At 34.1% G+C, this 14662-nt stretch overlaps 3 protein-coding genes across 5 annotated transcripts in view; 1 reads left to right on the forward strand and 2 right to left on the reverse strand.

Moving 5' to 3' along the window:
* LOC109054485 (cytosolic purine 5'-nucleotidase) overlaps positions 1–14662 on the reverse strand; it is a 595585-nt gene that overhangs the window by 180750 nt on the left and 400173 nt on the right. The gene's annotated exons all lie outside the window — the stretch shown is intronic.
* Positions 686–5815, forward strand: LOC109052025 (sorting nexin-24-like). Of its 2 annotated transcripts, XM_019069504.2 has the most exons (7): positions 700–1009; positions 1330–1413; positions 2965–3069; positions 3171–3265; positions 3412–3441; positions 3712–3776; positions 4781–5815. In XM_019069504.2, the coding sequence occupies exons 1-7, from the start codon at positions 941–943 to the stop codon at positions 4849–4851; spliced, it is 519 nt and encodes a 172-aa protein (XP_018925049.1). In that variant the 5' UTR covers positions 700–940; the 3' UTR covers positions 4852–5815. The 2 variants fall into 2 exon arrangements, with proteins under 2 accessions (XP_042588267.1, XP_018925049.1); XM_042732333.1 differs by lacking the exon at positions 1330–1413 and having other exon boundaries at positions 686–1009.
* Positions 5860–14200, reverse strand: LOC109052005 (vitamin K-dependent gamma-carboxylase-like). The gene is made up of 15 exons (XM_019069480.2): positions 13998–14200; positions 13193–13399; positions 12948–13106; positions 11837–12002; positions 11684–11762; positions 11489–11595; positions 11225–11388; positions 10840–11144; positions 9480–9611; positions 9001–9152; positions 8745–8914; positions 8526–8656; positions 8255–8402; positions 7295–7499; positions 5860–7209 (listed from the first exon to the last, which is right to left on the reverse strand). The coding sequence occupies exons 1-15, from the start codon at positions 14026–14028 to the stop codon at positions 7050–7052; spliced, it is 2316 nt and encodes a 771-aa protein (XP_018925025.2). The 5' UTR covers positions 14029–14200; the 3' UTR covers positions 5860–7049.

Raw genomic sequence — 14662 nt, forward strand, 5'->3', positions numbered from 1 at the left:
ATTTTGTGTGATTTCTAAAGTATTTTCTAAAAGTAATAAAATATAAGTTACAAATAAATCAAATGTATATATAGCTGTATTAATAATTGAAACAACAACAAAAAAATGTGACTTAATTAGGATACAGTTGAGGTCATTTTGATCATTATTCGGGTATCTTTATTGGTAACCTGGCTGAATGTTATATATATATATATTTTACAAAAATTATGAATTATTGAAACTGCAATCAGATAACTTGAAACCCCATTTATTATAGCATGAACAGCAGCAGTCTTTACTCATTTAAAGGAATAGTTCTGAAAATGCACTCACCCTAATACCCTCTAAGATGTAGATGAATTTGTTTCTTGATGGGAACAGATTTGGAGAAATGTAGCATTATATCAGTTGCTCACCAATGATCATCTGCAGTTTCACTCCTATTTTGGCCAGAAGCAACAGTTTGAAAGTTAAAAATGTATTAACGACGAGTTTGTTTCTTACAAATGTGCAACTTTTAGCTTCATAAGAAGTTAACTGATGGACTGGCGTAGTGTTGATTATTGTGATGTTTTTATCAGCTGTTTGGATTCTCATTCTGACGGCACCCATTCACTGCAGAGCAACCACTGGTGAGCAACTGCTGCTAAATCTCTCGCAATCTGTTCTGATGAAGAAACAAACTCATTTACATCTTGGCAGGCCTGAGTGTGACTAAATTTCCAGCAAATGTTTATTTTTTGGGTGCCGGGCTGATGATGTATTTCCCTGTCAGGAGCACAGGTGGCAGCAGTGCATCTGCAGACGCGTGCGCGCGATGGAGAAGAAGCGCGTGGAATATTTCAATTCTTCTCATGTCAGGCGCCCAGTGAACTTGACAACCATTAATATTACAGTGAAGGACCAGCCAAAAATCTCGTACAGTTATTTGACCTGTTGTTCCACATAATACCGGATCATGCATCCTATAGAAGTGTCAATCCCGTCTTTTCGGTCGGAGGGCAGTAACGCGGAGAAGGGCTACACGGTGAGTTAAATGTCTGTTTTCAGTTCGAGCCCGCGGGCGTAAACACGCTTTCATTAAAATGTACGACAGCAAACATTGCGCTTCACCTCAGTCAATAACGATTAATGTCGATTTTAAGGCTTAGACATTTTGGCAGTGTCTCAAACCTAGTGAAATGACTGCTTCGAGCATGTTGAGGCGCGTTTGAACTGGACCTCAATGATGTCTTGGTTTTGATGTAGTGTATATTAAAAAGTGAATTCGTTGTGATACATAATAGCCATTCCCGTTCACCGCATTATATGTAAAAGAAATAATGAAAACGCACTTTTTCTCACCAGGTTTTTAAGATCGAGGTGCTCATGTGTGGTAGACAGCATACTGTCGAGAAAAGATACAGTGAATTTCACGCTCTGCATAAAATGGTAAGCATGCATGCACTGGTTATGGTTTAATGCGTTTTCTGGTAAATCTAGTGAGTATCTAGGGCTCAACCACAAACATTTTATTTTTAGCCAAACTCATTTGTATGTGTCAGAAAGCTTTCCGGTGACACTTTATGACAAGGTTATATACATCAACATCAGTTAATAAAACAGCTAATATGAAATTTTTATAAACAGTACACGAAGCATTTATTCGTCTAATTTTATAACTCAGTTATAAGTTGCTGTGGATAAAAACTAGTTCTGTCAAACGATTAATCACATCCATAATAGTTTTTGTTTGCATACTGTGTATATTTTTATTATGTCTATATAAATACAAACACATAATAGTTTTTGTTTGCATACTGTGTATATTTATTATGTCTACAGTATAAAAATACAAACACATGCATGTATATATTTAAGAAAAATTTGTCATGTTTATATTTTAAATATATATATAAGAATATATAAATATGTGTATATTTTTATAGATATATACTGACACACAGTACACATACATATATAATGTAAACAAAAACTTTTTATTTTGGATGCGATTAATCGCAATGAATCGTTTGACAGCACTAATAAAAACGTATACTAAATGCATAAATACAATTAATGTTTTTTTGTATATTTTAATGTATTAACATTAGTTAATGTATCAGTAACAACTTCTATTAACAATGAGCATGTGTGTATTTATAGTTTGCATGAAATGCAAATTCTGATTTGTTTGCATTTTATTTGTCTTTTAAATGATTCATAAAATTAAAATAAACTTGCATACATTTTCATATATTTAATAAATAATAATATATACATTTTTATTTGCAGAACATAAAATCACACAATTGAACAGGATAATCATACCTCTAACACCAAAGAATCACATAGGAAAAAAACATGTAAAAAAATCTGCATAGGAGGAAAGAGTGATTCAAACTATAGTCACATCTTTGAATAAACTCATAAAGATGTGTAAGTCTGAGGGATGTAATTAAAGAACTTAATTCACGTTCATGTTACAATTAAAGAATAAAGAAAAGAAAATAAAGAAAGATGTTTGTTCATTGTTAATTCATAAAACTAAAGACATTAAATGCATTAACTAATTGTAGTCCTGAAACATTCTCCCAGTGGCCTCGGGGTCATTCCAAAGGAGTGCTAATATACATAATTACCGTTTATATTTCACAGAGGAATTCTGGAATGTGAGCAACAGCGTGTACTTGTGAAAAAGTACAGTTCTCAAGTAGCTCCTTGGAAAAGATCTGCAGCTGTATTCATTTTTACTCAGTGTTTACTGTATGTGCTCAGAAAGAATAATGTTGTTGTCTGTTTATTGTGTGCTGCGCAGTACATCATATATGATTGTGTACACTGAGGAAAGTGGCTATTTGAACTCAGTGTCAGATGAGGCGGACATTTACGCAATTTGCAGAAAATTCCACGAAAGAATGTGACTGCCCTTGTGTGTAAACTCTAGAGACACCTTCTGGCCAGTTTGAAACATGTTTTTCCACTATCATCTATTCTTTCTAGATTAAAAAGCTCATTAAACCTCCAGAAATCCCTTCGAAGCATGTGAGGAACTGGGTGCCGAAGGTTCTCGAGCAGAGGAGACAGGGACTCGAGCTCTACCTCCAGGTTTTGATCAAATTGATGCTTTACAAATGAAATCACATGACAAAAAACAGCCCTTTCCTGTTTTCTGGAATAACCAGTTGATTTTCTTTGTGTGTGTGTAGACTATAATCATGGAAAATGAGGTTCTTCCAAAGATATTCTTGGATTTCCTCAATATCCGCCATTTCCCGTCACTGCCGAAAACTGAGAGTTGTGGGTAAGGCTTTATAGCGTGTAATTTCTTCTGAAGTAAAGGCCTTAGAAAGCAGACTTTTGTACAAACAAAGACATTTCAATATAGTAATTCAAAAAAGATCATTGTAGAGTGTACGTGTGTGTTAAAGTGATTCTTTTCCTGTTTAGGTCATTTGAAACTGAATCAGAGGAATCAAGGTATGTTGGCTGCTTATTACAGTATTTCATCTGAAAGAAGCACTGCACATCAACAGGTTTTTCTGCAAAAGCCAAACCAGTTCAGAGCCATTTTGATGTCAAGTGCTCTTATAAAAGTGTTTTTGAGAAGTTATTGCGCTAGCTGGGAAATGACACTAACCGCGTGATAAATTTCACAGTCAGCTTTGTGTTTTTAACACTGTCATCAGAAACCCAGCTAGTTTGTGAGTCATTTTGTTCTCTCTGACCTTTTCTCTCTAAATCCTGCAGTAAACTGACACATCAACCAGCACTTCTCTTCCTGAGGGATCCCTATCTGCTGCCTACCACCAACGGTACATGACTGTCCTTCATATTTCTATTCTTTTTATTTTTTATTTTTAAGGTGGAGAAGAATTCATATGCATTCATGTTTTCTTCACATCTGTTCATGGGTGACTGATAAATCAAAATATTTTTGAATATGCATGGTGAAAAAAATAGTTTTGTTACACAGCTCTAAAAATGAATAAAAATGTTAAATATAGTTTATAATACCTAATGCATTAAGCATCATGAACTAACAGTAAAACAAACACAAATGTGCACATGTGTGTGTATGTTTGTGGATATGAGTATTACTTATAGATTAATACATTATATTCAGCAGTTTTTTGAAAAAAAGTATTTTATGTTAACAAGTCTGCATTTATCTGATAAATACAGTAAAACCAGTAATATTGTGAAATATTATTAGTTTGAATATATATTAAAATGTGATTTATTCCTGTGATGCAAAGCAGTCACATGATCCTTCAGAAATCATTCTAACAAGATTAATCTGATAAAAACATTTTTTTTTATTTTTATTATCAATGTTTAGTCATGCTGTTTCATAAAAAAATGATTTAAAAAAACAACAACAAAAAAAACAGCATTTATTTAAAATATACATTTGTAATGTACATTTTAATGCATCCTTGCACAATTAAAGTATTAATTTCTTTAGCCAAATTTAAAATGAACAAAAAATATATATATATTTGTAAATCAAGCTTAAACACAGGAATTATTCTTATGTGAATCATTCATGCAACTCCCATCCTCCCTGAACTGACTCCTATGACTCATTCGCTCACTGAATCACGTTATTATATCTGACATGAACTGAGCTGAGAACTTCAATCAGTCTAATTACTGCTCATTTGTTTTTGTGTATTTAAAGTTTCTTGTCTTGTTGTAATAAATAGCATTTTACCAAAAGACATGCTGCAAAAAACAAAATCCTGTAATAAACTCTGCATGTGCACATGTATTGTTTTACAGATACATTAAATGAATGTTTCTCAATTGTTTGCAGATACGTTTTCTAATATGGTTATTGAAGGTGTGATACGTGGAATATTTTACCCAGACTTCCAGCCGAGGTAGATCTCAGCACTACGGATGACGTCACATCACACAAGTTCTCGGATAAAAGGGGATTCGTATTACCAACACTAAATCACGCAGCTCCATTCATTACAGCATTGAGACTGTAGTTTGGCATCAGCACTCCATGAGTTTCTGGTTTGTTTTTGTGTTCTGTATTTGCACGAATTGAGATTTTAGTTTTACACAAAGTAACCATTCATATCGACTATCAAATCAAGGTCTCATTTAATAGCAGAAGCACCTCTGCATATACTTGCACATGTCTCCTCGTGTCATATATGAGGTCAGAAGGACGTCTGATCCACTGACTCCAAGTGAGGTGACTTCTAAAATAAGGAAATTGTTGGATGAGCCTTGAACCTTTTCATTATGTACCAAATTATTGTATGAACCTTATTGTGTTTCTTTGTTTTTGATTACCAGCCTTGGCTTATAATTAGCAAAAAGGGAAGTACTGAATGAAGCAAACCGGTGTAAAGCCAATCTAAATGTCTTGTATCATGTTACAGCCCAAAACTGTGAAAAAGAGCTGTTGTTAAAAGTACGAAACGTAGCGCTCTCCACTGCTAACCTGCAGCTACGTAAACCATTTTCAGTGGATTCTCTTCTTTGAAAATGCTGTTTAGTCTGGACTAATATTAGTCTAATGTTTTTAGGAACTTCACTGTGTAGTAAGAGTGCATGAACACTAGCTATTCACTACTGTTGGAAGTAGAATGCAGTTTGAGAAGTCTAAATGTTATAAAGCTGATGGTCAAACTGACACAGGATTTATTATGTACCATTTCAAGCAGTTCTAGATCTGAATTCTGCGTATGGACAATGTGCCATTCCATTATGTGTGTTTTATTGTTGATACTTTGGATTGACTCGTGCACTTTAACAAGGGTGAAAAGATCAGTTGTAACTGGATATCATTTTAAACCTGACAGCAATAAACATCACATTTATTCATTCATTACATACTTTGTCACCTTTCAATCGCATTATAATGACACGTTGCGGTAGTGTTGCACTTTGTTTATTCAAAAACGGACACTTACAGACAAATCCCATCTGAACAGCTTTCTTGCTTTCATAATCCCACAATCATAGTGTGCATGTAAAATCTGTGAGAAGCTTTATGTTGCATAAAACCCAGGCATTTAATAACGCAGCATTTTGCATAATGAAACTTATGCATTAAAGACAATACGGTACCTGTCCATGTTTGGCGCATTTTAAAGCCAAGATTTGTCCAATTGAAAGATGATTTGAAAATTGTTTCTAACTGCATTTGATTTAAAGTATGCATAAATCCTGTAATGAGACAATACATGGCAGGATACCTTGAGCACTAAAGGGTGAATTGTAGGATAAACGCTTTGTTCATATATAAAAAGGTAGGCTTCAAACATTCTTTAGTTTTTTAATATAGGAAAAAATGAAAGTAAATTAATAGCTTTTACACTAGCAAATACTCTACTCTCAAATAATGAAAAGAACCAAGTAAATTTAGTGTTTTTACTCACATTTCAGTAACCAGGGGAAAGAAAAAATAAGACTCAAGAATGGCAGCTTATTTCTTCCACAGACTTTTTATTTTACAATTTTTTTTTCGCATTTACGAGCAACTGTTGTTTTTACTGAATATTTGGACATACAGAATTCTAAGAAAAAAGGTTAGAACTGTGAGTTATAAAGCTGCAACTCTCAAATAAGTCACAACGACTTTTTTTATTCTGTGGGAGAAATAAGCTTCCATAGTTAAAGGAATAGTTCTACATTCTACATTTTAAATATAAATCCTCATTTTACCTTCATGTTGTTCCCAAGCTGTATGATACTGGTGGAACACAAAAGTAGAAATCTTAAAGAATGTTCCCACCGCTCTTTTCCATACAATGGAAGTTCAATTAAAAAAAGAAACAAGTACCATAAAATAGTTTTTACAACTACAATATAAAACACTACAGTATAAAATCTTAAAATCCAACAGTCATACAGGTTTAGAACAACATGAGGGAGTGTAAAAGATGACAGATCTTAATTTTTGGGTTTCAGTACATAATAAAAAAGGAAAAAAATTACCAAACTGTAAACAGAAACTGTTTTTTTTTTTTCACAAAGGTGGAATGCTTCAAAAATACTGACCTATTAAAGCATTTGTTGATTTGCTGCAGGATCATCCAGCAGCTTAGTAACAGTGTCTTTTCTCACAGCTCTCCGTGGCCCACCTCATCTTTAAGATGCTCTTCCTGATTGGTCTCGGTCTCGGGCTCCTTCATGTTGGCGAAGGCCACTTCTCTTGTCAGTTGCTCAATCGGTGGCAAACCCACGGCCAGGTTACGCAAAGCGATGGCTGTCATCAGGAACCTCAAAAGATCAACCAAAATAACACCATTCACTTGTACTGTCATGACTGTATACATGTGACATCCGAGTTAACACCTCAACATACCCTCGTCTAATCGAGTAGTATTTCTTGGAGGCAAATCTCTGGAATCTTTCGCTCATAGAAGCTTCTCGTCTCTTTTTCACCTCCTGCATGCGCTTCTGTCGTTTCAGGAAGAGTCGGACTACAGGGTCGATCACGCTGTTGTCTGAGTCCTGGTCGTCGAGACCGGTGATGAGCGGCTGCAGCTCAGGAGGCAGAGGCTCGGTTTCTACAAACACCAACAAGCTGTTACAGAGGAGCTCCACACAAAAATAATGTGGCTTCTTTTACTCACATTGATGTTTCACTACAAAAGCCAGGAAGAGTTGGAACTAGGCAAGTACTGTATATTTACAAGCAAAGCTCCGTTCATATTTTAAATAAAGATGCTGTGGGCTCTTGTTGCATTTGTTTTGTGGCGTGTCTAAAAGGTTTTTACGCTGACTTAATCTAAATTAAATCTGAATGTGGTTTGCTGTTTAAAAAAATTTTTCTGATAATTTATTACTTTTATTAAAGAAGGATGCATTCGATTAATTCATTGGTAGTAAAAGGACTGAACTTTATTCATCAAGAAATGCTAAAAAAAAGGAACCATGGTTTCCACCAAAATATTAGGCAGCACAACTATTTTCAACACTGATAATAATAATAATAAATATTTCTTGAGCAGCAAATCAGCATAGAAATCAAAATGATTTCTGAAGGATCATGTGACACTGAAGACTGGAGTAATGATGCTGAAAATTAAGATTTGCATCACAGTTTTAAATTACATTTCAAAATATATTACCATAGAAAACTGCTCTTTTAAATATTTTCACAATATTAGTGTTTTTTTTTACTGTATTTTTTTTGTTAAATAAATGCAGCCTTAAGAGTGAGCATAAGAGACTCATTTAAAAATATCTGTTCCTTTAATCTGATGGAATTTGTAATAATTGTAAAATCAAAGTTTTCCCATGTTATGTAAAAAAACCCTACCTGTTCCATTGCGCACTTTCTCTTGAAGTTCAGAAAGCTTCGTGAAGTTCCTCTGAAGTTCCGCTTCAGTAGTATTTACATAGATGTACATGTAACATGAAGGCCCTTCAGACACCGTGTACACCTTATGGTACGCACCAGCTGGAATTTGATACACAATAATGATCATCATCACATCAATTCAATATACACAACATTAATACTAGTAAGAATTGGAAATGTTACAGCAGAATGAATCAAGAGTTCATTAAAGAGGAAGGAAGAATTGTACCTGCATCTTTTCACCAGGTTGTAAACTATAGTTCTTCTTCTCATCCACTATTTCAACATTCACCAGACCCTCCAGGACTTGAACGCTGGTGTTTCCAAGATCCTCACTCACAAAGTTTTCAAGATAAAGGCCTGTGAATGCCACAACAGCAGCAGTAACTGAGCATCTGTGTGGTTAAATAAGATATTCTCTTAAAAAAAACAAACAGAAGACATATACCTGGGAAGTCAGCGATGAAGACCACCTCAGTCTGGTTGTCTAAAGACCCTTCAATCTCCTCAAATTTAGTCCTCCACGGTGAGAGGTCAACGAGCAGCGGCATGAGCCATGAATTTGGCCGGAATGGTGACCAATCGGCCTTTACGAGATCAACACGTGGGTCAAATATCCTGCAGGAGAGACCATTAATAAAGTCATTATTTATGAATCAAGGAACACCTAGCAATGTAATCTGACCGGTATTAGCATGATTAACCTCTGTTGGAAGCGATCGTTAATGGACACCCAAATGTCAAAGTAGATCTCTGGGTCTGAGATATTGAAGTGTGGCAGATTTTCACTGAGGCAGGTGGCGTACTGCTTCAACATGTCTCCGTGGTCTTTCCATCTCCGGCTCTGAGTGAAAACCTGCACCACATTAAAAAAGAAGATAAGCATATTTAAAAGAGCATTATAATGCAGTGGTACAATTTCAATGAGTTCCAGCTGGTGTAGTGCTAAAATAAAGAATATCGTGGGCCAAAACAAGTTAAGTTCTATTGACAGTATCTGTAGTGCATTGTTGATTTATCATGAAAAATTAACTTTTCCCCATATGCTTCTACTGCAAGTTAAAGAAACATTAAACTATGGACATACAATTTTTCATAAACTGAGGTATGTGTCAAAATTCTTACCAATAGAGCTTGACCAGTATTTAAGCATTTAAACGTTAGTGTTTATCAAGTGACTCACGCCAGGGTTCAGATATCCCATCTCCCCCGTTACTCCGTCTCTGTAGGTGATCTTAACATGCTGATGTGAGCGAGAGTGAACCATCATGTCCCATGAGTATCCATACAGACCATTCGTCCAGTTATTATAGCCCTGTATAGGCAAGAGATTCCATTTTTAACATTTGAAATTCTTATATTCTGAATAATTATAATAATAAAATGTTATATTGTTACTAAGTTGAATAATGATTAATAATGAAATGACAATTACTGTAATAAAAATAAAAATGTTACACTAAGTTAAATAATAATAATTAAATAATGATAAAATTAGTTAAATTATGTTTTTATTATTTTAGTTAATTTATGTTTTTATTAAATTAAAGAGTGAATAGAAAATAATAATAATAATAATAATAATAAAATTAGTGTTATATGATACCAAGTTAAATAATGGTTAATAATTAAATGATAATAATTACAATAAAAAAAATTGTTACATTAAGTTAAATAATGAATAATAATTAAATATTAATTATAAATAAAATAAGTTAAAGTATGTTAAATAATTAATAGAAAATAATAATAATAATAAATGTTACATTAAGTTAAATAATGATTAATAATTAAATAATGTAAATAAATTATTAAGTTAAAATTATTAATCATTTTAATTATTAAGTTAATTTATTATTATTAAATTAATGAATAGAAAATAATAATAATAATAATAATAATAATAAAATGTTATTAAATTAAATAAAAAATAGTTACATAAGTTAAATTACATAATAATAATTATTATTATTATTATTATTTAATTATTAATATTAATTAAACAACTTTTTATTAAAAATAAATACAAAAGATTGTGTTTGCCAGGGTGTTTGTGTCAAGCCCAAGTCAAATAAGCCTGTCTCTATGAAATTCACTAGATATCGCTCAGGTCCCACCTTCAATGCAAGACTATATAAGTTATTATAAAAAAAAATATAAGTTTTTTTTATGAGTGTTATTGTATAATATAATCATAAGTGTGCTAGTATAAATCAAAATGTAATAGCAATAGTGCGTAACAAAATTCACAGTGTCTGCAGGATACATTCATTCATGCCTATAGTAAAGAATCATTTGCATGCCTGCGTTTATTTATAAATTTGATAAATTTGTTCAAAATCTCTACCCATAGTGATGTCTGTCATAGCTTGCCTATCTACACATATCCAACATGACTAAATCTCTTCCCAGCAAGGCCTGCGATTCCTCTTCCAAAGGTTTATGCAGATGTTTGCTTTGGTTCACTATCTGTGTTGACATTGATTGTGAAAGCGCTGTATCCTCTGATCGACTGAGCGTTCGAGATCAAACTGCACTCAAACCTGCGTGATGAAGTGCGAGTACGGCAAGAAGAACTGCTCCATGATGTAAAGGATGGTGAAGATGGCTCTAAACTTGTGCTTGAAGCTCGGAGTGGTGGGTTTGGGAGCAGCGTGAGCCTCTTGTTGTTGTTCTCCAGAGCCACTGGGTGGTTTTGGGTAGATGCAGGAGGAGCTGGGAATTGGGGCAGGAGAGACGAAGGGCAGTATGGGCTGGAGGAACTCTGGGAAACGGCCGAAAAAGCGTCTGGGCCAGTCAGGGTAGCAGAAGAGAGGGCTTGTGGCCAACATGGTGTACGAAAACATTCCTGAGGATAAAAATAAAGATAATGAAGTCTTCATAATGGCAAATCTTTTGGGTGAACTAGTTTTTAAGAGACATGTTTACCAATGCTAAAGAGCTGGGAATTCATGCAGTGGAAATAGCTGACAAAGAAGAAGGCCACAGGACGTGTGGCATCGAAGAAGAGCAGATAGCCAGCTGTGAGGTCTAAGATCAGACCTCCACCGTGGACCACCATCAGACTGATCAATTCAACCGGCAAGATCAGTCTGAAACACAGCGAAGCAGAAATAACAGCAAACGTGATCCTGATCCATAAATACAATGTGTTACACTTGGGCAGAAGCTGTTGGAGGCCAATATACTCACTTGAAAGGGTCAAATAACCAATGGTGCGCCAAGTACTTCATTGAGTATCCTTCCACCCAATCAGCATCCAGCTTCTTGACTCCAGCGATGAAGTACACTATGAAGATCTGTCAAAGGCATTCAATGTCTCAATGTAGATAATCTCCTACAACACAGCATTGATATTTCTGGGCAATTCCAGATTCACTATCTGACCTGAGTTCTCAGCAGAGTGTAGTTCCAGAGCGGTACATGTGCGTTCCTCTTCCTGGGCTTTCGAAGTCCATCTACTGACCTGCGTTATGACACTGTGTCAGATCTATTTGTTGCATATATCTAAGTGTGAGTGCCCAAATACTCTAACTTTACCAGTATCTGTTGGAGTCCATGAGCGTGAGCTGGAAGCCGATGAGTCCGTACAGATAAGAGTGATTGTTCCAGGTTGTTTTGTCCAGGAAGAAAACGTACCAGTAAGTGGATATAAACATAAGACAGGCAAGGCGATAAAAACAGCCGAGCATGATACCAACAGCCCCTGCAAAACACACACAAGATGATCAGTCTCGTGAACGCAGTACTTCTTTAAGGAGAACATATGCTCAGATCGATCCAGTTTGGTTCCGAAAGAATCTCTACATAAAATATATTAAATAAAAAAATGTAATAATATAAAACGTAAAACAAAATACATAATAATAATAATAATATAATAACTAAAAAAATACATAATTAATAATAATGATAATAATAATAATAAATTAATAACAATATAAATATTAATATTAATACAAATTAAATCTATATATAACATTATTATTTACAGTTAAATATCAACTGACAGAAATAAATACAAATACAAAACAAAAAAACTTAATATTGTCTGAGATGCAATATATTGTGAATCTCTACATAAAATATATTAAATAAAAAATTTTAATAATATAAAACATAAAAAGAAAACTACATAATGATAATATAAATTAATTAATTAATAATAATAATAATAATAATAAATTAATATAAATATTAATATTTATACAAATTAAATCTATATATAATATTATTATTTACAGTTAAATATCAAAATATCAATCAGAAATAAATACAAAACAAAAAAAAACAAAAACTATTAATATTGTCCAAGATCCAATTTATTGTGAATCTCTACATAAAATATATAAAATAAAATAAAAATAATAATATAAATTTTATATATATATATATATATATATATATATATATATATATATATAAAATATTATTATTTACATAATTAACTTACATAATTAATAAATATAATAATTAAATTAATAACAATATAAATATTAATACAAATTAAATCTATATCTATACACACATATACATATATATATATATATATTTACGTTATATCATTGCTCTGATTGCTCTGGAACAAAGCCATATAGGAATAAATGGCAGTCAGTGTTGTATTTCATAGAGACTTTTTTGAGGAACTCACCAAGGAACATCACAAAATACACAAAGAACATCCAGTCCATGGGAAGGGGCTTCAGGAAGTTGAAGAGGGGGAAGCGGCACACCGGTGCCCCATCTAAATACTTGTAGTCCAGATGACTCAGGCCTCGCTCCTGGGTGATGTCCAGCGCCATCAGCATACCTGAGAAAACACCACACTTAACACCCAAACCACATTTCAGAATCATGGATGCTGTGAAATCTCACATGCCATGCAAGTGTACTCACCGAATAAGAAACGGAAAATGCCCAATGAGGCCGGGTCAGTGGGGCGATTGAGGAGACACACCAGCCGATGCCACGAGGAGATGTCTTCCTTCTCAAAGCCAAAGAGACGCTTCATAGCGCTGGTCTGCTCTGACGGGGACAAGGTTTCCTGCTTATCCTCCTTACTGCTCTTTTTCTTCACTCTGGACGCTTCAACGTATGGAGCACCTGTGGAAGTGAGAAACAGAATCTCATTAATGTCTCAGATGTTTCTCCTAGACAGCAGTGAGATTAAACTGAGAGCAAATGGACACTTAGAATACGTCTCCAGTATATATATTATTATAGAGACACATCTTATCTGTAGAGTTTCACATAGTGCTCAAGTTTACCAAAGTTTTCAATGACAGAGATTTCAATAAGGACTCAAAAATTTAAAATAAAATTCTCATTATGTTGCTTTTAGATCAAATAATTTGAGATATACCATCCATATTAATTTTACAACTTCTTAGCTGAATGCATTTTAGGAGACACATCTGATACAGTTGCCTGAATAAAACCGCTGGGCAATACCTTTTGTTATTAGTACACTTCATAGTATACTACAAAACAATGCGTGCATTGTTTTCGACTCAACCTAAACAAATCAAATAACATCTATTTGCATTTCAACTGTTACTGCTCTTTATTAATCAAACGATGTGTAAACCTTAAATAATCAAATGCATACTAAAGCTAATGTCCAAGTATGCAACGTTGTTTGGTAGTATTACATCCATGCCATCTCTTTACTCCACTTTTACTGTAGTAATACAGTGTTTACCTGCTGTCGCGTCACGCGCCCCTGGCTCCATGATGCAGGTTATGAAACCAGTCCGCGCTAAACGTTACAAAAGGTTTGTCAGTCTTAAACCGACTGAAATGCTTTCATAACCGACACACAGGTAGACTTCAGCACACGAGAGTTGGGTACGTGACAAACAGACACACAGCACCCTGGAAGGTCGACGCTCCGCAGATAGGTAGGGCACTGCGCCGATATCTGGACGCTCATTGGCTGGTTCCGTCCTAAGTCCCGCCCAGCGATGGCGAACTGGAAACGAGCAGCGCCTCTATTGGTCAAAGCTCAGCACGTCACGGAGCGGCTGTGGATTGATTCTGAGCAAAATTTTTCATTTCTATTTTAGAGTGAATGAAAATATCTCAGCTGAATACCATAGGCATTTAAGTTATGCAGTAAACTTTAATGTCCCAGCATATTTGTCTTAAAATAGTGGAGCAATTAAACTCGCAGTTTAAAGATTACGAGTCAAGTTAGTTGTTTCATAACAAAATCACAAGCAGGAAATTGAATTATAAATCATTTCATTAACTGTTTGAGTAGATATTTGAGCAGGCTTTTTTTTTATTCTCATAGTAGTAAATGATGAAATAATAATTATTTATTGTTATTAATATGTTATAATAAAATAATTTAATTTTAATTTA

This window comes from Cyprinus carpio, chromosome B10 (genome assembly GCF_018340385.1).
Source record: "Cyprinus carpio isolate SPL01 chromosome B10, ASM1834038v1, whole genome shotgun sequence".
Taxonomy (NCBI): domain Eukaryota; kingdom Metazoa; phylum Chordata; class Actinopteri; order Cypriniformes; family Cyprinidae; genus Cyprinus; species Cyprinus carpio.

What these genes read in the sequence shown, in the direction of transcription:
- LOC109052025 (XM_019069504.2), top strand. Translation starts at nt 941, where the DNA reads ATGCATCCTATAGAAGTGTCAATCCCGTCTTTTCGGTCGGAGGGCAGT. An exon ending in ACGCGGAGAAGGGCTACACG is followed by an intron (nt 1,010 to 1,329) that starts GTGAGTTAAATG and finishes TTTTCTCACCAG; the next exon opens with GTTTTTAAGATCGAGGTGCT. An exon ending in ACTGAATCAGAGGAATCAAG is followed by an intron (nt 3,442 to 3,711) that starts GTATGTTGGCTG and finishes TAAATCCTGCAG; the next exon opens with TAAACTGACACATCAACCAG.
- LOC109052005 (XM_019069480.2), bottom strand. Translation starts at nt 14,028, where the DNA reads ATGGAGCCAGGGGCGCGTGACGCGACAGCAG. An exon ending in GGCGCGTGACGCGACAGCAG is followed by an intron (nt 13,400 to 13,997) that starts GTAAACACTGTA and finishes TCACTTCCACAG; the next exon opens with GTGCTCCATACGTTGAAGCG. An exon ending in ATGGACTCCAACAGATACTG is followed by an intron (nt 11,763 to 11,836) that starts GTAAAGTTAGAG and finishes GTCATAACGCAG; the next exon opens with GTCAGTAGATGGACTTCGAA.